Source organism: Gekko japonicus, unplaced genomic scaffold (genome assembly GCF_001447785.1).
Source record: "Gekko japonicus isolate JY-2015 unplaced genomic scaffold, Gekko_japonicus_V1.1 scaffold617, whole genome shotgun sequence".
Taxonomy (NCBI): domain Eukaryota; kingdom Metazoa; phylum Chordata; class Lepidosauria; order Squamata; family Gekkonidae; genus Gekko; species Gekko japonicus.
Genome location: NW_015171522.1, coordinates 506,835 through 530,349, shown reverse-complemented (window position 1 = coordinate 530,349; position 23,515 = coordinate 506,835). Strand labels below are relative to the sequence as shown.

Genomic DNA, 23,515 nt, shown 5'->3' with positions numbered 1-23,515 from the left:
CTTATCACAAGTCCATCACATATGATAAAAAGAACCTTCATGTTTCTTACATTTCCAACATTTGTTTGACATATTTTCATTCATATTAGCTATTTTTGGGGGGTTCATATACCATCTATACATCATTTTATAACAATTTTCTTTCAGATTAGTACATAGTGAAATTTTCAATGATTTTCTCCATAAACATTCACAGGAAGACATAGTTATTTCTTTGTTCATATTAATCGCCCATTTTAACATTTGTTTTTTTACAGTTTCATCTTCAGTATACCATTCTAACAAAATCTTATAAATCTTAGATATCATTTTTTTACCATTCTCTTCCCAGAACTTCTCCAATTCATTATTTTTTTCTCTAAACCCATATTTGTTCTTATCACTCTTATATAAATCACAAATTTGCCAATAATCCAACCAATCATAATCAAAGTCTAAGTCATCTTTACTTTTTATCACAAAATTGTTTCCCTCGATTTTCAAAATATCTTTATATAATAACCAATCTTTGCCACTCATTTTTGAAACTGGATTAATCACTTCCGCTGGTACAATCCATAAAAGTCTCTCGTCAAAGAAAAATTTTTTATACTTCATCCATGTCTCAAGCAGGGGTCTTCTTATATAATGATGTTTAAACAGATTGTCCATTTTTGTCTTTTCATACCACAAATAGGCATGCCATCCAAATTTACGATTAAAACCCTCTAAAGCTAACAACTTTCTATTACCCAACTTAATCCATTATTTAATCCACACTAGACATACTGCTTCATGGTAAAGTCGAAAGTTCGGCAGTTGAAATCCTCCTCGTTCTCTTGCATCGTGCAAAATTTTCATTTTTATCCTTGGTTTCCTCCCTGCCCAAACAAATCTTGAAATTTCTTTCTGCCATGTATTAAATATCTTTGTTTCTCTCACAATTGGAATTGTTTGGAACAACAGGCGGGGCAAGATATTCATTTTAACTACCGAAATTCTTCCCAGCAATGACAAGTTTAATGTGTCCCATTTTTTAATATCATATTGGACCTTCGTCCATAACTTTTCATAACTGTTTTTAAAGAGATCAATATTCTTTGCTGTCAAGTCGAATCCCAAGTATTTCACTTTTTTTGCCACCTCACATTGTGATTGTTCTTGCAGCTTTAACTGTCTGTCCTTTGTCATATTCTTGCATAACATCTTTGTTTTACTCTTATTTACATAAAATCCTGCCAAATCTCCAAATTCTTTTATTGTGTCCATTAGCCCCTGCATGTTACTCAAAGGTTCCTCTACGATAAACATAACATCATCCACAAATGCTCTATATTTATAAGAAAATCCTCCTATTTTAAGTCCTTTTATGTTAGCATCGCTTCTGATTTTCCCTAACAACACTTCCAAGATCCATATGAACAACAACGGTGATAACGGGCACCCTTGTCTCGTACCTTTTTGTACTTCAAAATACTTTGTCAGATTTTTATTAACGTTCAATGCTGCTTTTTGCTCTGAATACACTGCCTGTATGATATTCATAAAATATTGTCCAACATTTACTTGTTCCATAACTTTAAACATAAATTCCCAATTCAAATTATCAAAAGCTTTTTCTGCATCGACAAAAAGAAACGCAACCTCTTTTCCCGGATGGAGATCATAATATTCTATTGCATCTATTACAGTTCTCAAATTGTCTCTAATTTGTCTGTTAGGTAAAAAACCCGCTTGTTCTTCCGTAATAGTTTCTTTTAAATACTGTTTTACTCTTTCGGAAATTATTTTTGCAAACAGTTTGTAATCATTGTTCAACAAAGAGATTGGTCTATAATTCTTAACATTTGTCAAATCTTGTCCCTCTTTAGGAATCAACAAAATGTTGGCATCCTTCCAAGTCTCTGGTATAATCCCAGATTCTCTTATTTCATTTGATAAAAGTACAAAAATCGGTGTCAGCTCCTCTTTAAGTTTTTTATAAAATTTCGCAGTAAAGCCATCTGGTTCCGGAGCTTTCCCCAATTTTGTTTCTTCTATCGCCTTCAAAATTTCCTCTTTCTGGATCACACCATTCAACATTTCTTTATTTTCTTTCTGAATTACTGGTAATACCACTTTATCTAAATAGCTTCTAATCTTTTCTGGATCAATCTTCTTTTTCTCTTTGGGGCTGAGAGAACTCTGACACAAACTGCTCTTTTTTCAAGATCACCTCTGACAGAACGATGGCTTGCCCAAGATCATCCAGCAGCTGCAAGTGGAGGAGTGTGGAATCAAATCCGGTTCCCCCAGATTAGAGATGTGCTGGGATTCACTGAAACACTATTCTTTGAACTCTGAAATCTAGCTCAGCTGCCTTTCAGAGCCAGTTTGGTGTAGTGGTTAAGTGTGCGGACTCTAATCTGGGAGAACCGGGTCTGATTCCCCCACTCCTCCACATACACCTGGCTGGATGACCTTGGGCAAGCCGTAGTTCTGTCATGGCTGTTCTCTCAAGGACAGTTCAGCCACACCTACCTCACAGGGTGTCTGTTGTGGGGAGGGGAAGGGAAAGGAGTTTGTGAGCCGCTCTGAGACTCCAAGTGAAGGTCGGGGTATAAATCCAATATCTTCTTCTTCTTCTTTTACCTCACAGGGTGTCTGTTGTGGGGAGGGGAAGGGAAAGGAGTTTGTGAGCCGCTCTGAGACTCCAAGTGAAGGGCGGGGTATAAATCCAATCTCTTCTCTTCATCTTCTTTCTAAGCTTCTAAGCCATATCAAGGGCCGGACAGAAGAGGCACCAGGGAGACTGTCTGCCTTTGGAAGCCTTCTGGATAGGGGCCATCTTACAGAAAGCCCGGGGGGGGGGGCAGAGAGATGGTGTCTTCCCTTGCTGGCAACTCCGTGAGATCACAGGTTTCTTGGAAAGCACCATGGTGACCAAGTGCCACCGCTCAGGGACCTTCTGAGAACACCTAGGCTGACCCGCTGAGAAGGTATCCTAGCACAGTACTAGAGCAATAACGAAGCAACAGGGTGCAGCGGTCAAAAATCGGCAGGACACTCATCCGGAGAACCCGGTTCGTTTCCCTGCTCCTCCCACATGAAGCCAGGTGGGTGACCTTGGGTCGGTCACAGCTCTCTCAGAGCTCTCTCAGCCCACCAAGAAAGTCTAGCTCGCCACCTCTGTATTCTTGGTGCTTGGGGGGGGGGCACCTAGTGGTGCATAATACTACAGAGCTAGAACTTCACCTGCCACACAGTGCGATGATCTCCTGGCTCTACTACACACAATACCATACCATGTATCATCATAATCTTAGAACAGACTATGTTGCACCTGTGCAGTCTGGCACATGGGAAAGAGATTAAGAACATAAGAACATAAGAGACGCCAGTGTTGGATCAGGCCAAAGGCCCATCCAGTCGAACACTCTGTGTCACACAGTGGCCGGAAATACCAGGGGCCATCAGGAGGTCCACCAGTGGGGCCATCCCACTGTAACATCCCGGAGAAGTAAATAGTACTGAGTGAAGCCAAAAAATGTCTTTACAAAAAGGTGGATTATAAAACAGAGGGGGGGGGATAGGAAAAGGGTGGCTGGATTCAGAAACGGGTGGGGCAGGAGGAAAACAAAATCCAGGGAGGAGGGCACCCAACACAGAGGTTTTTCTGATAAAAAGCAAAAAAAATTGGACTAACGTTCATGTCACCTAGGCCACAGCAGGTTCTTTGGAGCATGTGCAGAGTTCCTTGCAGTAACGTAAGAGAAGCCATGTTGGATCACGCAAAAGGCCCAACGAGTCCAACGTTCTGTGTCACACAGTGGCCAAAACCCCAGGGGCCATCTCGAGGTCCCCCAGCGGGGCCAGAACTCCAGAAGCCCCCCCACACTGTTGCCCCCCCCCAAGCACCTAGACTACAGAGCATCCCTGCCCCAGACAAGAGTGTTCATAAGGACATGAGAAGCCATGTTGGATCAGGCCAGTGGCCCATCCAGTCCAACACTCTGCGTCACACAGTAGCCAAAACCCAGGGGCCATCAGGAGGTCCACCAGCGGGGCCAGGACACTAGAAGCCCTCCCACTCTTGCCCCCCCAAGCACCAAGAAGACAGAGCATCACTATCCCAGACATACGAGAAGCCATGTTGGATCAGGCCAGTGGCCCATCCAGTCCAACACTCTGCGTCACACAGTAGCCAAAGCCCAGGGACCATCAGGAGGTCCACCAAAGGGGCCAGGACACTAGAAGCCCTCCCACTCTTGCCCCCCCAAGCACCAAGAAGACAGAGCATCACTATCCCAGACATACGAGAAGCCATGTTGGATCAGGCCAGTGGCCCATCCAGTCCAACATTCTGTGTCATGCAGTGGCCAAAACCCAGGGGCCATTGGGAGGTCCACCAGCGGGGCCAGAACTCCAGAAGCCCTCCCACTCCCCCCCCCATGCACCAAGGAGACAGAGCATCACTGCCCCAGACGTAAGAACATAAGAGAAGCCATGTTGGGTCAGGCCAGTGGCCCATCCAATCCAACCCTCTGTGTCATGCAGTGGCCAAAACCCAAGGGCCATCAGGAGGTCCACCAGTGGGGCCAGAACTCCAAAAGCCCTCCCCACTGTTGCCCCCCCAAACACCAAGAATACAGAGCGTCACTGTCCCAGAGTGTTCCATCTATACCTTGTGGCTCATAGCCATTCATGGACCTCTGCTCCAGATGTTGATCCAATCCCCTCTTGTGCTTGTAGCTGCCACCACTTCCTGCCGCAGGGAATTCTACGAAATGCTGGAGGAGTGCTTAACCCCTAACCCAACTTTCTGTGGACCCCGGTTTCCATTGAAGAGTGAAGACTTGCAAAGTCACACGTGAGGCAAGGCACAGGCAAGGGCCCTCCCTACCTGTACCACCAATGCTTTTTCTTTGCTATTCTAGATCAACTATCTAAAGCCACCAATGCAAAACAGCACAGAAGGAAGAAACGGGGCTGCTGCCACATTGGATTATGGGAGATTGGATGACAAGGCTGTACATGCCACTATTCACAAGAGCATGGGAAAAGTGCGGGAAGTTTACGCAGAAGAACATTCAGCTCACAATCTCAAAAGATACTTTAAAACGAGCAAGTTTCTAGTCCTCATGCTACGATCCACTGGAAGATAACGCCGCTTTCCGAAAAACCCAGAGTGGTTAAATAAACTTTGCTGTAGCAGACAATACGGCAATTGGCCACCCACCCACCCGCCCTGATAAGGAAAACCAAAATAAATTATTCAAAGGAGCTATAAAAAGTGATGAGTTATGTCAAAGAGAAACGTTATGCAAATAGTTCTCCCCCCTCTGACAGCTTGGATTGCCACAGATGTTTATTATTTTTAGCTTGAAGTCAACACAGCCCTGATTGTACTCCCGTTTGATCAGCAGATCCATCGAGGTCAAACCAGAGGATCCAGCGTGTCCCAAGAAGAGGGAGAGCATTCCCTGCTAAAATGGCAAAAGCAGTTTTCATCTTCTGGCCCAAAAGAAACCGATGCCGAACGTGTCTTTGCCTTGAAACAAATACGCTCTCCTAAACATGGCACCGGAACCATCTCTAAAAATTGCATCCGGCCCCAACAGGCAGGCTCAAGAGATGAACATATGGAGCAGAGGTCCATCAGTGGCTCTTAGCCACAAGGTACAGATGGGATTCTCTGTCAGGGGCAGTGGTGCTCTGTCTTCTTGGGGGGCAACAGTGGGAGGGTTTCTGGAGCTCTAGCCCCACAGGTGGACCTCCTCCTGATGGCCCCTGGTTTTTGGCCCCTGTGTGACATAACGTGTTGGACTGGATGGGCCACTGGGCTGATCCAACATGGCTTCTCTTATGTTCTTATATCTGGGGCTGTGATGCTCTGTCTTCTTGGTGCTTGGGGGGGCAAGAGTGGGAGGGCTTCTGGAGTTCTGGCCCCACAGGTGGACCTCCTCCTGATGGCCCCTGGGTTTTGGTCACTGTGTGCCACAGAGCGTTGGACTGGATGGGCCACTGGGCTGATCCAACATGGCTTCTCTTATGTTCTTATATCTGGGGCTGTGATGCTCTGTCTTCTTGGTGCTTGGGGGGGCAAGAGTGGGAGGGCTTCTGGAGTTCTGGCCCCACAGGTGGACCTCCTCCTGATGGCCCCTGGGTTTTGGTCACTGTGTGCCACAGAGCGTTGGACTGGATGGGCCACTGGGCTGATCCAACATGGCTTCTCTTATGTTCTTATATCTGGGGCTGTGATGCTCTGTCTTCTTGGTGCTTGGGGGGGCAAGAGTGGGAGGGCTTCTGGAGTTCTGGCCCCACAGGTGGACCTCCTCCTGATGGCCCCTGGGTTTTGGTCACTGTGTGCCACAGAGCGTTGGACTGGATGGGCCACTGGGCTGATCCAACATGGCTTCTCTTATGTTCTTATATCTGGGGCTGTGATGCTCTGTCTTCTTGGTGCTTGGGGGGGCAAGAGTGGGAGGGCTTCTGGAGTTCTGGCCCCACAGGTGGACCTCCTCCTGATGGCCCCTGGTTTTTAGCCACTTTGTGACAAAAAGTGTCGGACTGGATGGGCCGTTGGGCTGATCCAACATGGCTTCTCTTATGTTCTTATGTCTGGGGCAGGGATGCTCGGTATTCTTGGTGCAAGGGGAGAGGGTATTCTTGGTGCAAGGGGAGAGAGAGTGGGAGGGCTTCTGGACTTCTGGTCCCACAGGTGGACCTCCCGCTGGCTCCTGGTTTTTGGCAGCTGTGAGACAAAAAGTGTTGGACTGGATGGGCCACTGGCCTGATCCAACATGGCTTCTCTTACACTCTTATAAGCACAGACAGATTCGCCAGCATTTAAAAAATGTTTGCTGCTTCCAAAGTTTACAGGGTGAGGTGGGGGGGAGATGTTCAGAAAACCCCACAACTCCGACCCAACCTTGCCACACCTGGAAGAATAGGAATTCGTTTTCCCGGGCGCTGCTGGGCCCCAACTCCATCCCGACAACGGATTTTTCCGCAAAAGAAAGCAACAACGGATCGAAGATAACAGACTTTAATTTCAAATCACGCACAAAATACACGTTAATATGATATCAGGCTAGAAAAGAAAAAAAGCAAGATCTGAAGCCACCGATTTAAGGCCCCTCTGCATGAGAGGAACCCTTGTGAATTCACCATGGTTTTTGGTCCTATACAGTTAACACCCCGTGTGTGCCTGGGCCGTTTTGCGGGGACACGTTGCAGAAAAGACCCTGTTGTACCCTGGTGGTTTTTCCAGGGACTCGTCCCTCTTTCCCCACCCCGACACACACATACAAGAGAAAAAAAAATACAAACACTAAAAATCCTGTAGGATAAATAAAAGGTGGAGAAAGGCTTAAGGCCAGTGGGCAGGCAGAGAAGGAGAGGGAAAGAAGAAGGGGTGGAAATTGGCAGGGGTGGAGTCCGGCCTCTTCCTTCTCTACTGATCGCCAGGGTTCGGGTTGGCGTCTGGGTACTTGGTGAGGTCGAAAGTCAGGACTTTGCTGATGACACAGTCTCCTTGCTGTGGGGGGGGGGTGGGAAGCAAAGGAAAAGTACATGTGAAGACATCTGACAGGCAGCCCTCGCGGCGGCAGTGCTCTCGAGCCCAGTCAGAGGGCGGCCCGAGCACAAAGGGATTCTTGCTTGAAAACACAAAAAGCTGCCCTATACTGGATCGGACCCTGGGTCTGTCAAGGTCAGTGTTGTCTACTCAGACGGGCAGCAGCTCTCCAGGGTCTCAGGTCAAGGTCTTTCCCATCACCTCCTGCCTGGTCCTCTTAACTGGAGATGCCGGGGACGGAACCTGGGACCTCCTGCATGCCAAGCAGAGGCTCTGCCCCTGAGCCAGGGTCTCAGGTCAAGGTCTTTCCCATCACCTCCTGCCTGGTCCTCTTAACTGGAGATGCCGGGGACGGAACCTGGGACCTCCTGCATGCCAAGCAGAGGCTCTGCCCCTGAGCCAGGGTCTCAGGTCAAGGTCTTTCCCATCACCTCCTGCCTGGTCCTCTTAACTGGAGATGCCGGGGACGGAACCTGGGACCTCCTGCATGCCAAGCAGAGGCTCTGCCCCTGAGCCAGGGTCTCAGGTCAAGGTCTTTCCCATCACCTCCTGCCTGGTCCTCTTAACTGGAGATGCCGGGGACGGAACCTGGGACCTCCTGCATGCCAAGCAGAGGCTCTGCCCCTGAGCCAGGGTCTCAGGTCAAGGTCTTTCCCATCACCTCCTGCCTGGTCCTCTTAACTGGAGATGCCGGGGACGGAACCTGGGACCTCCTGCATGCCAAGCAGAGGCTCTGCCCCTGAGCCAGGGTCTCAGGTCAAGGTCTTTCCCATCACCTCCTGCCTGGTCCTCTTAACTGGAGATGCCGGGGATTGAACCGGGACCTTCTGCATGCCAAGCAGATGCACTTCCACTGAGCCCTGGCCCCTCCCCTTGCCAGTGGGTTGAGAACTATGGATCAGGCACCTGTTCCCGGATACATTCCATCCCTCGCCCCTTTTGTACCTCTGGGTAGACGCCGATGAGACTCTCTGCCTTGGTGTAGAACTCCTCCTTCAGGGAAATGACGATGGCTTGGAAGTTGCAGGTGGACTGCTCCTTGATGTAGTTGGCCACCTGGGGGGGGGGAGAGACGAGAACGCCGCCAGGTGAGCAGCCCAACACCCACCCCCTTCCAGACACAGCCCTCCATTAGAGCTCCTCCTCCGACTCACCTTCCCGATGTTGGTGTTGTCCAAAGCCGCGTCGATCTCATCCAAGACAAAGAACGGAGCAGGTTTGTAGCTACAGACGGAAGAGAGAGACGGCTGTCAAAAGCATGTGGAGGAGCATGAGATGCTACCGAGTCCTTGTAGTTTGCTGCTTTCCCCTCTGGCTGCCAGAGGGACTCACACCGGCAGCTTCCCAAGATCGAGAGCGTGTGACCCTGAATGCTACAGCAATTACGCCGGCTACTGAGCCACCCAGTTCAAGGAGTTGGTTTTGACCTTTGAAGCCCTATGCGGCCTGGGACCGGGAGATCTGAAAGACCATCTTCTCCCAAATGCTATGCTCGGGAAATAAGGTCACTGGGAGAGGCCCTCCCAACTGTCCCATCAATCAAGATGTCTTTTTTTTTTTTAAACCCCCCGGAGGGGTATTTTTATTTTTTCAATAAGACTACAAACTACAAAGGAAAATATAGGAAGGGGAACTACAACTATGGATAAAGAAAAGATACCCACACTAACTAAAAACCCAAGAGTGGGAGACCCCTTTTATGTTAAACTTAATATTAGTATTAAAAGAGTTAGTAAAACAATATACTTGTAGAGTTCTTGCTTTTCATATTGTTCTGTATTAGTGAATTAGTTATTTTGTGAGAACTTTCTGAGCATCTTCTTTATTTCAAAGAGCCATTTATCAGAGTCCTTCTGCCCTTACTTCGGCTTTCTGTCTCTAAAATCATATACAGTTTTCATTGCTCCCGCACCCGTTTCTGCAGCAGAGTCCTCGTCCGTTCCCGAGGCAGCTGAGTTACTTGACTTAGTTTCTTCCTCTTTAGATTCTTCCCCCGATCTTGTTCGGTGGGTGCCTGAGACGGGGCCTCTTTAGTGGCAGCCCCACAGTAACAGAACAACTTGTCCCAGGGAGATGTGTCTGGGGCCCTCCCTTTCAGTCTTTAGGAGGCAGATGAAGAAGGTTTTATTTAGGACCACCCTTGATTAAGTTACTAGCAGTCCTACACTGTGATTTTAAAGTTTGGTTTGTTATGTTGTTTTATGGATTCTGTATTATTTTTGTCTATCCTGTAAGCCACCTTGACCTCTATAAGGAAGAGAGGCGGCTAATAAATGTTTTAAGTAAATCGATAAACCAAAGATGTCGGGGAGTGAATCTGGTCCTTCGTGCCGGCAACAATGCTCCCTCTAAGATGTGGACTAACACTGATACAAGCTATTGTAATGATCTCCTATTCTTGGGGTTTTAGTTTGGTTTTCTTCCCTTTCTCCCATAGATGTAGTTTTCCCTTCCCTTTTTTGTTGTTGTAGTCTATAGAAATGCAATAAAAAATCCCCTCCGGGGCTTAAAAAAAAAAAAAAAAGACCCCCAAGTTTCAAAAAGACTGGACCAGGGGATCCAATTCTATGGGCCCCAGAAAGAGGTGCCCCCATCCTCTACTGTTTCCTATGGAAGGGAAATTTTTTTGCGAGTTGAAGCTAAAATGCTCTGAGCAGCTTGCTGAAATGCTGTGCACTAGCGCCCCCTAGCGCCGCTCAGAGGGAACTGTGGGTGAGAGAATCACGCTTCCCATTACAATGTCAGGTTGCCAGTCCTCATGTTGACCCATGTTTGGAAACACACAAGTAATACCCCCCCCCCTTCCACCCGTGGAAGGATCTCATGCCCAGAGGGTGGAGCTGCCGGGGAGTCCACAGCTCTGCCCCTCCGAGACTCGGGGGCCCCAACCTTTTTAAACCTGCAGGCACATCTGGAATTTTGAGACGGGTGTCGCGTACCACCCCAAAAATGGTTACCAGAGGAGGCGGAGCCAAACCCAAAATGGCTTCTGCAGGAGGTGGAGCCAAAGGCAATACCTACCTCTTCACGCCTCCTGGGAAGAGGGAAAGCCCGAAGGGGGAATGGAAGAAAAAAAGAAGAAATTGGATTTATACCCCACCCTTCACTACCCAAAGGAGTCTCAGAGCGGCCTACAAACGCCTTTCCCTTCCCCTCCCCACCACAGACACCCTGTGAGGTAAAAGAAGAAGAGATTGGATTTATACCCCACCCTTCACTCCCCAAAGGAGTCTCAGAGCGGCTTACAAACTCCTTCCCCTTCCCCTCCCCACTACAGACACCCTGTGAGGTAAAAGAAGAAGAAGAAGAAGAGATTGGATTTATACCCTGCCCTTCACTACCCAAAGGAGTCTCAGAGCGGCCTACAAACTCCTTTCCCTTCCCCTCCCCACAACAGACACCCTGTGAGGTAAGAGAAGAAGAAGAGATTGGATTTATACCCCGCCCTTCACTCCCCAAAGGAGTCTCAGAGCGGCTTACAAACTCCTTTCCCTTCCCCTCCCCACCACAGACACCCTGTGAGGTAAAAGAAGAAGAGATTGGATTTATACCCCACCCTTCACTCCCCAAAGGAGTCTCAGAGCGGCTTACAAACTCCTTTCCCTTCCCCTCCCCACCACAGACACCCGGTGAGGTAAAAGAAGAAGAAGAAGAAGAGATTGGATTTATACCCTGCCCTTCACTTCCCAAAGGAGTCTCAGAGCGGCCTACAAACTCCTTTCCCTTCCCCTCCCCACAACCAGGGCTATTTTTGGGCAGGAACGTACAGAAACGGAGTTCCGGCTGTCTTCAGAGATGGCCACACCCATTACAGCCAAAACCTCTGCATGCATGGCTACAGAGGAAGGTCTGGAGAGTGACCCCCTCCCAATGATTCCAAGGTGGGCAGGCTTGGGGCGGCCCTGGAAGGATTGGGGAGGCATTTAAAAGCCTCCCCGTGCCTTCCCCGGCCTGTCCAAGGGCAAGCCAAGGGAAGGCATAAACTGCCATAAATTTGCATGGCACTGATGCTGCTGGACTGGCTTGGACCATCGATAGGACAATTTCACCTAAGGAAATGATCGTTACCATCCTCAGAGACCATCTTGTTTGTATGGAGCACTTTATCTGTTTTGTTGTGATTTAATAGTTTTTACTGTTTTATATTATTTTATGTATGGGCTTGTGCCCCTGTGTAAGCCGCCCTGAGCCCGTTCACGGGAAGGGTGGGGTAAAAATGCAAATAAATAAATAAATAAAGAAGTAAAGGCATGGGGGTGTGGCCTAATATGCTAATGAGTTTCTGCTGTTGGGTGTGGCCTATTATACTAATGAGTTCCTGCTGGGCTTTTCCTACAAAAAAAGCCCTGTCCACAACAGACACCCTGTGAGGTAGGCGGGGCTGAGAGAGCTCTGACAGCAACTGCGCTTTTTCCAAGAACAGCTCTGACAGAACTATGGCTTGCTCAAGGTCATCCAGCAGCTGCGAGTGGAGGAGTGGGGAATCAAACCCGGTTCTCCCAGATTAGAGTCCGGGCTCCTAACCACTAAACCAAACTGGCTCTCCACATACTGACTAAGGAAAGCCCAGGTGCTTGCTAACACTCCTGACCCTCTGGTGGAAAATGCTTTTCATTGACAGTAAGAAAACTGGAACCAGAAAAACCTCAAACTTTGTGAGCTACTGGCATGAAAGCTGTGAGCGAGCAATTTGGCAACTGCAGAAGTTAAGTTTTCTCTGGAGCCATCCCTTCCTGAGCTAAGGCAAAAATGTGTGAGCCGAAGGCTAAGAAACTGTGAGCTAGCTCACACTAACTCAGCTTAGAGGGAACACTGCTCCAGATAAGTAGTACTACAGCTCACAGCGTGAGCTGGTCAAAAACCAGAGACACTAAATTGCTCTCCAACGATGCACGATAAATTCAATGTAATCGGAAAGACAGTACCACAATCAGGGTTCCCTCTAAGCTGAGTTAGTGTGAGCTTAGTTCTTTAGCCTCCGGCTCACACATTTTTGTCTCGGCTCAGGGAGGGATGGCTCCAGGGCTGACTAGTGTATGCAGGAGCCAAATGTCTGGCTCACAACTTTAATGCCAGTAGCTCACAAAGTAGAATTTTTGCTCACACAGCTCAGAGGGAGCATTGCCCACAGCCCGGCCGAGTTCTCACCTGTGAATCGCAAAGAGCAGGGCCAGGGCGGCCACCGTCTTCTCCCCGCCAGACAGGTTGTCCATGGGCCGGAAACGCTTCCCGGGGGCTACGCAGTTGTAATTAATGCCGTCCAGGTAGGGCTCCTCGGGGTTTTCGGGGCCCAGAAAGGCCTGTGGAAGAACAACGGAGAAGGAAGTCCTCAGGGATCTGCACGTCAGGGGCTGGTGGCTGGCCACCCAGCGCCCAAGGTCATCGGGATACGGCCTGACCAAGGTGGTGGTGGTGGGGAAGTGCCGTCAAGTCACAGCTGACTAATGGTGACCCTGTGGGGCCTTCAAGGCAAGAGACAACCAGTGGTGGTTTGCCATTGCCTGCCTCTGTGTAGTGACGTGTGGACCGTCAGTTACATATGAGCTGCCAGTGTGATGCAGCGGCAAAAAGGGCCAATGCGATCTTGGGGGTGCATCAACAGAGGCATGACATCCCAAATTGCAGCCGTGTGCAACCGTGGAGTCAGCTGCCTACGGAAAACATAACCGAGGGACGCCCAGATCTGGACGGCCCGAGCTGGCTCGATCTCTTCAGATCTTGGAAGCCAAGCAGGGTCGGCCCTGGTTAGTACTCGGAGGGGTCGCTACACCGAGGTAGGCGACGGCCAACCACCTCTGCTCGTCTCTTGCCTTGATATGGTCGGCTCTGGCTAACCTGGTCTTGTCAGATCTTGGAGACGCAACGGGGCCGGCCTTTGCCAGTACTTGGACAGGAGACCTTCGAGGGAGTCAGGACGCAGAGGCAGGCGAGGGCCAGCCACCTCTGCTCGGCTCTTGCCTTGAAAGCCCTACGGGGCCGCCGTCAGTGGGCTGCGACTGGATGACACTTTGCCACCGCGGGCCGAAGGACAAACGCAGACGCTCCCTTTTGCCCCGTGTGGGTTCTATCCCATTTTTAAAGAGGCGCGGAAGTTATTACACCTCTCCAGAAACACCCAGCGACATGCAGGGCCCTTTTTGTAGCAGGGACTCCTCTGCGTATTAGGCGACACATCCCTAATGTAGCCAATCCTCCGAGAGCTTACAGGGCTCTTCTTACAGGGGCCACTGTAAGCTCTTGGAGGATTGGCTACATTAGGGGTGTGTCGCCTAATATGCAAAGGAGTCCCTGCTACAAGAAGAGCCCCGGCTGGAAGGCATCCGACTGTGAGCATGTTACAATTCTGTGAACGCCCAGGAGAAACACAGAGCGCAGCACAGGGTGCAGAGTTCTGCTTCCTGGAAAACCTTGGCCGCCTTTAGAACTCAGAACAGAAACCAAGTCGCTATATCCCTCATCGCTGCAAAGGCACACTTGAAAGCTTGTGGGCTGAAACGTCTCAGAAGCCAGACAGGGGGCTGAATAAAAGGTTTAGAGGGCAGGGGGTTGGTGCCCTGCGTGGCTCCTGGAGCCGGCCCACGACTACTAGAAGCAGAAGAAATGTTGCATTCGCATAGTATTGGCATGAAGCAAAACGTACACGACAGCTCCATTCAGGTTGCAGAAGGGCTGTCTTCCCTATGAGTTCCTGCTTGGGTAATTGAGATCAGAGGGAGTGGCCTCCCTGACTGCCCCACCAATCAAAGAAGCTTATCTCATGGGCACATGAGGCAGGGCCTTTTCAGTGGCAGCCCCACATTTATTGGAACAACCTCCCCAGGGAGGTGCGCCTGGCCTCCTCACTTTTGCTCTTTAGGGTGCAATCGAAGATGGTTTTATTTAAGACCGCGTTAAGTTTACTAGACGTCTGCTGAACTGCCATTGATAATGACGCTCAAGACAATGCATCCACCTGGACTGAATCGAGACCTAGGTTTCCTGTCTCATTAACAATGCTGAATTCTCCACGCCTATTACCCCTCTGCATATCACACCTAAACGCCTGCTATTGTTATTAATCAGCTATCGTCATTTGCCTGCTAATCCCAATTGGCATCTGAAATCACTCCACTTTCCAATAAATAGGACAGATAGACTCCCATTCGAGCTGTATCTGAAGAAGTGAGCAGTGTGACTCGCGAAAGCTCCCTTCCCCTGCCAAAAATTCTGTTAGCCTTTCAGGTGCTCCTGGACTCTTGCTCTTTTCTACGGCTACAGACAGACTATCATGGCTTGATCTAGCAGTCCTGAGCTGTGGTTTTAAACTTTGGTTCTTATGTTTTTAATGTATTTTAGGTGTTTTAGCTGTGTTGTGGGCTGCCTTAACCTCTCCGTAAGGAAGACAGGCAGTTAATAAATGGTTTTAAATAAATAAATCCAGCTTCTCTTGGCAGAGTATTAGGACTGAGCAGGCGCAGGATTTTAATATAGCTTCCCCTCGGTGTCATTTTCACCCCACCCCACCAATAGACCCATCGGGCATCCCACAGCCAGGCACGTCCTCACCTGGGCACTGCTGTTGCGCGAGAGGGCTTTGTAGATCTCGTCGATGTTGGTAGCCACTGACTCAAAGCAGGAGTTGAAGCGGTCGAAGCGCTCCTTCTTGATCTGCTCAAAGGCCTGCTTGGCTTTCTTGGCGCGTTTCCGGGCAGCTTCAAATTCTATGGAAGGGAGCGGAGTGGCTCTGACCAGCCTTTCCCAACAGAAACACACACACCCCTGACAGGGGTCCCCAATGTTTTTGAGCCTGTGGGCACTTTTGACATTCTCACACAGAATGGGCGCAACCACAAAATGGCAGACCTGGGAGGTGGAGCCATCAACAAAAATGGCCGCCGTGGGAGGAAGAAGAAGAAGGAGAAGAGGAGATTGGATTGATACCCCGCCCTTCACTACCCAAAGGTGTCTCAGAGCAGCTTCCAAACTCCTTTCCCTTCCCCTCCCCACAACAGACACCCTATGAGGTAGGTGTATTATATTTTTAATTAATGTCTTTTAATATTTTAGTTGTAGTTAGCCACCTCAAGACCGCTTGGCACTGAGTCGGCATATAAATTTAATAATAATACCAACAACAACAGCAACAGTCTGATCTTCCTGACTGCTTTGACAGGAGAAGCCTAACTGTTGTAGCAAGAATGCAAGACGAAGAAGAAGAAGAGGAGGAGGAGGAGGAGGAGATTGGATTTATACCCCACCCTTCACTCAGAGTCTCAAAGTGGCTTACAAACTCCTCTCCCTTCCCCTCCCCACAACAGACACCCTGTGAGGTAGGTGGGGCTGAGAGAGCTCTGACAGAAACTGCTCTTTTTCAAGGACAGCTCTTATCAGAGCTACGGCTAGCCCAAGGTCACCCAGCAGGTGCAAGTGGAGGAGTGGGGAATCAAACCCAGTTCTCCCAGATTAGAGTCCGCGCACTTCACCACTACACCAAACTGGTGGGAGGCGGAGCCATCAACAAAAATGGCCGCCGTGGGAGGCGGAGCCATCAACAAAAATGGTGGCTACAGGAGACAGAGCAATGCACACAGGGGAAGCCCCAGCGCAGGAGAGAAGAGGGGTAATTAAAAATACACTGGGAAAGGGAAGTGAGAGGGAATAAAACAAAAACTGTGGTGGCAGCTACCACTGAAATGACACTATTTTAATCTGCATCGCCCATCAGGTCTTCAGTGGCCAATCAGAAGCCCTGCTGGGCAAGCCCTGCTGGGCAAACCCACTTTCTAAAAGAAGAAGAAGAGATTGGATTTATACCCTGCCCTTCACTACCTGAAGGAGTCTCAGAGTGGATTACAAAGTCCTTTCCCTTCCCCTCCCCTCAACAGACACCCTGTGAGGTAAAAGAAGGAGAAGAAGAAGAAGAGATTGGATTTATACCCCACCCTTCACTACCCAAGGAAGTCTCAGAGCGGCTCACAAACTCCTTTCCATTCCCCTCCCCAGCACAGACACCCTGTGAGGTAAAAGAAGAACAGATTGGATTTATACCCCGCCCTTCACTACCCGAAAGTGTCTCAGAGTGGCTGACAAACTCCTTTCCCTTCCCCTCCCCACAACAGACACCCTGTGAGGTAAAAGAAGAAGAAGAGGAGATTGGATTTATACCCCGCCCTTCACTATCCGAAGGAGTCTCAGAGCAGCTTACAAACTCCTTTCCCCTTCCCCTCTCCACCACAGACACCCTGTGATGAGGTAGGTGGGGCTGAGGGAGCTCTGAGAGAACTTGTGACTCACCCAAGGTCACACTAGCAGCTGCAAGTGGAGGAGTGGGGGAATCAAACCCAGTTATCCCAGATTACAGTCTGCACTCTTAACCACTACACCAAAAGACACATGGTGGGCCTCGAGAACGATGCTGGCCGGCGCCCACGGCCATCATGTCGGGGACCCCTAGCCCAGCTACCCATTGGGAGGGAATCCGGTACCGTCAGAGGTCTCCTGGAACTTGTCGCGCACGCTCTCCAGTTTCTCCATGGCCTTCATGTTCGGCGCGGCGATGCGCTGCAAGATGCTCTGCTGCTCGTTGAGTTTCTGCTGCAACTGATTCATCTCCTGCTTGATCTCGTCTTCCGCCTGTACGTCCTGCAAGGGGGCAGTGCCGCGGGGCAAAGGGGCCGCGGCCGGCCCCCAGCCCCAGACACCAAGCATTGCAAGAAAAGCGTCAGATGGGGAAGCAAGGTCTTTCCGCGTCCGGCTGGGTGTGGCTGATGTCGGGAAAGGGTCGGTTAAGTGGCCCGTGAGACAGATCTGGAGCAATGCTCCCTCTAAGCTGGGAAGTCTTGTGAGCAAATACTTTGTGAGCTGCTGGCATTAAAGTTGCAAGTGGACAATTTGGCTACTGCATAAATTAGTTTGCTCTGGAGCCATCCTTCCCGAGCACAGACAAAAATGTGTGAGCCGGAGGCTAGAAAACGGTGAGCCGGCTCACACTAACTCAGCTTAGAGGGAACACTGATCTGGAGCCATCAACAAAAATGGCTGCTACAGGAGGCCGAGCAACGTACACCAGAGGAAGCCCCAGCACAGGAGCGAAGAGGGGTGATTAAAGATTCTCCGTTTATCCCGCCCTTCCCACATTCATCCTCATAATAACCCTGCAGAGAAGGCCAGGTGAGGAAATGGGACCGACTCAAAGCAAGCTTCATCACCAGGGAATGGCCCAGGCGAGCCCGATCTTGTCAGTTCTCAGAAGCTAAGCAGGGCTGGCCCTGGTCAGAGCTTGGATGGGAGCCCACCAAGGAAGCCCAGGGTTGCTATGCAGAGGCAGGCAATGGCAAAACCACGTCTACTCATCTCTTGGCCTGACCCAGATGGCTAGCTTGATCTCATCAGATCTCTGAAGCTAAGCAGGGTCAGCCCCGGTTAGTAGCTGGATGGGGGACCACTGAGGAAGCCCAAGGTTGCTACGCAGAGGCAGAAAGTGACTAACCACCTCTGAATGCCTCCTGCCCTGAAAACCCTATGGGGGTTGTGACTTGACAGCCCTTTCCACCAATATACTTTAGGTGCTCCCATAAACAAAGGTGGAAGGAAAAAAAAGACTGTAACTGGAGAGGGCAGGAAAGACTGACTCTCGAATACAGAACCGTGCACCACACAAGCTCTATGGGAGAAGGGAGTAGGTGCCTTTAGAAAGCCTCTGGTGAGTCACAATTAATTATTTTACGGCAGTGGGTGTACTAGATCCGATGATTATCTGGCAGCCTGAAACTCTGGTTCTTTTTGTGGCAAGCGAAGTCTATTTTTCGGGCTGAGAGAACTGGGACTGACCCAAGGTCATCGAGCGGGCTTCGAGTGGAGGAGTGGGGAATCGAACCGGGTTCTCCACGTTAGAACCTGCCGCTCTTAACCACGACACCAAACTGGCTCTTGGTGAGGCACAGTGTCTCTTGGACGGCTGACAAAACAGCCCCTTAAGCAGTAGCCGGTGGCAGGCAACCATCACTTCCAGGTGAGCGGACCAGGAAGCTTTTGTAAAGTAGTCAAACTTTAGTGTAGGCCGGAAATGGTTTAAAGCTGAAGCTAGAAAGCCTTCTCACCCTCGAGAGGCAGAAGACGACATTGGAGTTATACCCCACCCTTCACATCCTGAGGGAGTCTCAGAGCGGCTTAAAATCTCCTTCCCCTTCCCCTCCCCACAGCAGACACCCTGTAAGCAATGCTCCCTCTAAGCTGTGGGGGTCTTATGAGCAAAAAATTCTACTTTGTGAACTACTGCCATTAAAGTTGTGAGCGAGCAATCTAGTTACTGCATAAATCAGTTTGCTCTGGAGCCCTCCTTCCCGAGCCAAGACAAAAATGTATGAGCTGGAGGCTAAAAAACTGTGAGCCAGCTCACACTCACTCAGCTTAGAGGGAACACTGCCTGTGAGGGAGGCGGGGCTGAGAGAGAGCTCTTTCGAGGACTTAACTTGAGAAAATAGCTTCTGAGAGAACGTGTGCCTGACCCAAGGTCACACCGGCAGCTACATGGGGAGGAGCGGGGGAATCAAACCCGGTTCCCCCAGATTAGAGTCTGCCCTCCCAACTGCTACACCAAACTGGTTCTCCAGGTAATCGGAGAAGTCTTGGTTTTATACCCTGCCCTTTAGTACCTGAAGGAGTCTCAGAGCGGCTTACAATCTCCTTTCCCTTCCCCTCCCCACAGCAGACACCCTTGTGAGGTGGGTAGGGCTGAGAGAGCTCTTTCGAGGACTGCTCCTGAGAGGACAGCTCTGAGAGAACTTGTGCCTGACCCAAGGTCACACCAGCAGCTGCATGCGGAGGAGTGGGGAATCAAACCCGGTTCCCCCAGATTAGAGTCTGCCCTCCCAACCGCTAAACCACACTGGCTAGCTGCAGGAAGGAGCCACTCGGCAGCCGCTACTGAAGGGGCTCTCACCTTCAGGTCCTCGGAGAGGTCACTGTAGTCGATTTCGATGAGGGCTTCTCGCGCGTACATGTTGGAGGTCCTCTGCGAACTGCTGGTCGGCTCCTCCCCCTGGGAGCTGCCCTGTGCCCGGGGGTGAGAAAGGGAAAAGAAGAACCACTGAATCTCCCCCTGTCGCCCGCCGGCCACTGCGGACACACACACACACGCACACCCCTCCATACCAATGCTCCCTCTAAGCCGTGGAGTCTTGTGAGCAAAAATTCTACTTTGCGAGCCAGCTGGCATTAAAGCGGTGAGCGAGCGATTTGGCTCCTGCAGAAATTAGTTTGCTCCGGAGTCATCCCTTCCTGAGCTCAGACAAAAATGTGTGAGCCGGAGGCTAGAGAACTGTTAGCTGGCTCGCACTAACTCAGCTTAGAGGGAACACTGCTCCATACCTCTTCCTGACTGATGTCGTCCATGGTGCCCTTGGAGAGGGGCAGCTTGATGTCCTGCATCTTGCAGGCCTGGAGGAGGTTGTGGCGGTCACTGCGCTTCTGCTCCAGCTTGGTCTCGATGGCCGTCACCTCCTTCTGCAGGTGGGTCATCTCCCTGTGGCCGGGGGGGGGAGGGGAGGGAGAGATGGGGCACGCGAGGTTGGCACCCTTGGGAAGACTGGCCCGCCCCGAGGCCTGCAGGCAGCCAGGAATCCTAGCTAACGCTCGACATCTGACAATATGCTCCACAGATAATATTAGAGTTTCAACAGCCCATCCCTATGCAAAAGAACCTCCTCAGGAAAGCTCCTCCCTTAGCATGTTTTCACAGCCTGGGGGGGACTCCGACAAGATAACGACTCAGCCCTAGCCCACCTTCCTGAGTAGATATAAATTACCTGCCTACCATTTTTCTTCTCACATGGAGAGAGAGAGTACCCCATCTTTCTGTGTTATACCTCTGAGGATGCCAGTCACAGCTGCTGGCGAAACATCAGGTGCTACAATGCTAAGACCACGGCCATACAGCCCGGAAAATCTATGACGACTAATGAACTCCGGCCGTGAAAGCCTTCGACAACAAATCCTAGGGCTCTTCTGATGTTCTTATCAGGGGAAGGCCTCGGCCTCTCTGCGCTGTCATTGGCCCTCCAGAGGAACTGGCTGGCCCCTGTGTGAGACGGAAGGCTGGACTAGAGGGACCCTCCCTGGTCTGATCCAGCAGGGCTCTTCTGACTTTCTTCTCAGGGGAAGGCCTCGGCCCCTCTGCCCTGTTGTAGGACCTCCAGAGGAACTGGCTGGCCCCTGTGTGAGAGGGGAGGCTGGACTAGAGGGACCCTCACTGGTCTGATCCAGCAGGGCTGTTCTGATGCTCTTCTCAGGGGAAGGCCTCGGCCTCTCTGCCCTGTTGCTGGCCCTCCAGAGGGACTGGCTGGCCCCTGTGTGAGACGGGATGCTGGACTAGAGGGACCCTCCCTGGTCTGACCCAGCAGTACTCTTCTGGTGTTCTTATCAGGGGAAGGCCTCGGCCCCTCTGCCCTGTTGCTGGCCCTCCAGAGGAACTGGCTGGCCCCTGTGGGAGACGGGATGCTGGACTAGAGGGACCCTCACTGGTCTGATCCAGCAGGGCTCTTCTGAGGTTCTTCTCAGGGGAAGGCCTTGGCCTCTCTGCCCTGTTGCTGGCCCTCCAGAGGAACTGGCTGGCCCCTGAGTGAGAGGGGATGCTGGACTAGAGGGACCCTCACTGGTCTGATCCAGCAGGGCTCTTCTGAGGTTCTTCTCAGGGGAAGGCCTTGGCCTCTCTGCCCTGTTGCTGGCCCTCCAGAGGAACTGGCTGGCCCCTGAGTGAGAGGGGATGCTGGACTAGAGGGACCCTCACTGGTCTGATCCAGCAGGGCTCTTCTGGTGTTCTTATCAGGGGAAGGCCTCGGCCCCTCTGCCCTGTTGCTGGCCCTCCAGAGGAACTGGCTGGCCCCTGTGTGAGACGGGATGCTGGACAAGATGGACCCCCACTGGTCTGATCCAGCAGGGCTCTTCTGGTGTTCTTATGCACAAGGGCTGAGCTCTGTTCCAGCCACCAGGAGCGTGGGCGCGGTGGGGGAACAAAACACTGCTCTTGGGTGGGAGGCAGTGTTTGTGTCCCTTACCTGGGCAAAAAAATACCTTTAACGGGTCCCAAATGGAACCTCCATGCACACAGGCAGTGGTCTTCTGAATTCCCGATGGTGGGGAGGCTCTCTGTTGTGGCTGCACGGAGGCCACCACCAGAGAAAGCCAGCCTGGGGGGACCCCGGCTCCGATCCAACCCAGGATTTCTATGCTTTATCATTCCTTCCTCTTGCCTTGGGCATCTGAGAAGGCAACGGACCCAGAAACAGACAAACCCCCCCCCACTCACTTGTTGGCGCCCCCCAGCTTCTTGCGGATCTCCTCCATCTCGTGGTTCTTGTCGTTCACCTCCGACTTCTTGGCCAAGTGCTGGTTCTTCAGGTCTTGCAGCTGCGCCATCGTCTCGTCGATGATCTTCATGTGCCGCTGCTCCTCCTGCGCGGGGACGGAAGGAGGATGGGAGGGACGGGAAGATCAGCGACGGGGAGAGGAACGAGGAAGTCCCGCCAGATAATGATGGCTGCGGCACACCGGTAACAATGACTGCGGCACACCAGGGGGGGAGGACAAGCCTTCTGTCTCGTTTTCACCCGGCCCTTCCTGGAAGGACTCAGGGCAGATGACCCCTCACGGGATTTTCGAGGCAAGAGGTGAGCAGAGGTGGTTTGCCATTGCCTGCCTCTGCGTAGTGACCCTGGGCTTCCTCGGAGGTCTCCTGTCCGAGTACTAAGCAAGGCTGACCCCACTGAGCTTCCAAAATCGGGCCGGCCTGGGCCATCCAGGTCAAGGCCAGAGACGTCCAGAGGTGGCTTTGCCGTTGCCTGCCTCTGCGTAGCAACCCTGGGCTTCCTTGGCGGTCTCCCATCCAAGTACCAACCACGGCCGACCCTGCTTAGCTTCTGAGATCTGACGAGATTAGGCTAGCCTGGCCATCCAGGTCAGAGCAAAAGGTGTTCAGAGTGGTTTTGCCATTGCCTGCCTCTGCATAGCAACCCTGGGCTTCCTCGGTGGTCTCCCTTCCAAGTACGACCCAGGGCAGACCCTGCTTAGCTTCTCAGATCCGACAGGATCAGGATAGCCTAGCCCATCGTGGTCAAGGCAAGAGACGGACAGAGCTGGGTTTGCCATTTCCTGCCTCTGCAGAGCAGCCCTGGACTTCCTTGGGGGTCTCCCACCCAAGGACTAACCAGGGCCAGCCCTGTACTCCATCCTCTCTCCAATTCAGGGCAGGATATTGTCAGCAAGCTGCCAATGTGTTTTCTGATATGTTCTGTAGGCCATTGTATATCCCCTATGTAGGCGCTTCTCCATTCTCTAGGTATGCGCTTGTCTGCTTTCACTTTCCCGTGTATGCTTGTTGCTGCGCTTAATTGCCTAGTCGCAGGAACGTCCGTATCTCTCAAGGCTACAGGTGGTTGCTGGCGGGTAGGTGGCTGGGTGATCTCATGGTACAAACCATGAGAACCAAATATGTCATGGTTACCCGAGAGCGTTGCTTCCCAGGCTCGATGGCGCGCGGGGGAACCCCCGCAATTGGGCCTCAGCTTTTTGAATTCCCTATAATCTGTTGAGTCCCATGCTTTTGACTCATTCTGAACAGTGATCCTGTTATGCACCTATCGCTTCAAGAAATAAAGATGGGAGTCTGACAGATATGAGGCAAGATCAAGTGAGCCCCCAAAGCCGCCTGCAGCCCAGACAAGAAGTTAACCCTCTCTCAGAGGAAACCGGGGCCACAAGTGCGTCCGAAGTGTCGATGATCAATGTGTCCTGGTTCCCGATACTTCAATATCTGGTTAGAAGTGAAATAATTCCAAAAAAAGACTATCTTAAAGACCTCCTGTTTTTCTAAAAACTAGGTGTCTCACAAGCATAATCTACAATTGCAAGTTCAAACTGTGATACGCATGTTAAACCTGTTTTTTTTTTTTTTTGATTTCTTTATATGCATTCAAACGTTTAAGTTTAAGTTTGTTACATAGT

At 50.9% G+C, this 23,515-nt stretch overlaps 1 protein-coding gene across 2 annotated transcripts in view; it reads right to left on the bottom strand.

Annotated features, from left to right (window-relative positions):
- Positions 1 to 7,003: 7,003 nt before the first annotated feature.
- SMC1A (structural maintenance of chromosomes 1A) overlaps positions 7,004 to 23,515 on the bottom strand; it is a 65,662-nt gene continuing 49,150 nt past the window's right edge. Inside the window, exons 17-25 of one of the 2 annotated variants that reach the window (XM_015419469.1) lie at positions 21,822 to 21,967; positions 19,886 to 20,039; positions 19,458 to 19,568; positions 17,002 to 17,158; positions 15,083 to 15,237; positions 12,686 to 12,837; positions 8,692 to 8,761; positions 8,483 to 8,593; positions 7,004 to 7,498 (exon numbers count right to left, since the gene is read on the bottom strand). In XM_015419469.1, the coding sequence (XP_015274955.1) occupies positions 7,415 to 7,498; positions 8,483 to 8,593; positions 8,692 to 8,761; positions 12,686 to 12,837; positions 15,083 to 15,237; positions 17,002 to 17,158; positions 19,458 to 19,568; positions 19,886 to 20,039; positions 21,822 to 21,967 (1,140 nt within the window). In that variant the 3' untranslated portion in view covers positions 7,004 to 7,414. The remainder of the gene's footprint in view (positions 7,499 to 8,482; positions 8,594 to 8,691; positions 8,762 to 12,685; positions 12,838 to 15,082; positions 15,238 to 17,001; positions 17,159 to 19,457; positions 19,569 to 19,885; positions 20,040 to 21,821; positions 21,968 to 23,515) is intronic. The other variant, XM_015419470.1, reaches the window with a different exon arrangement.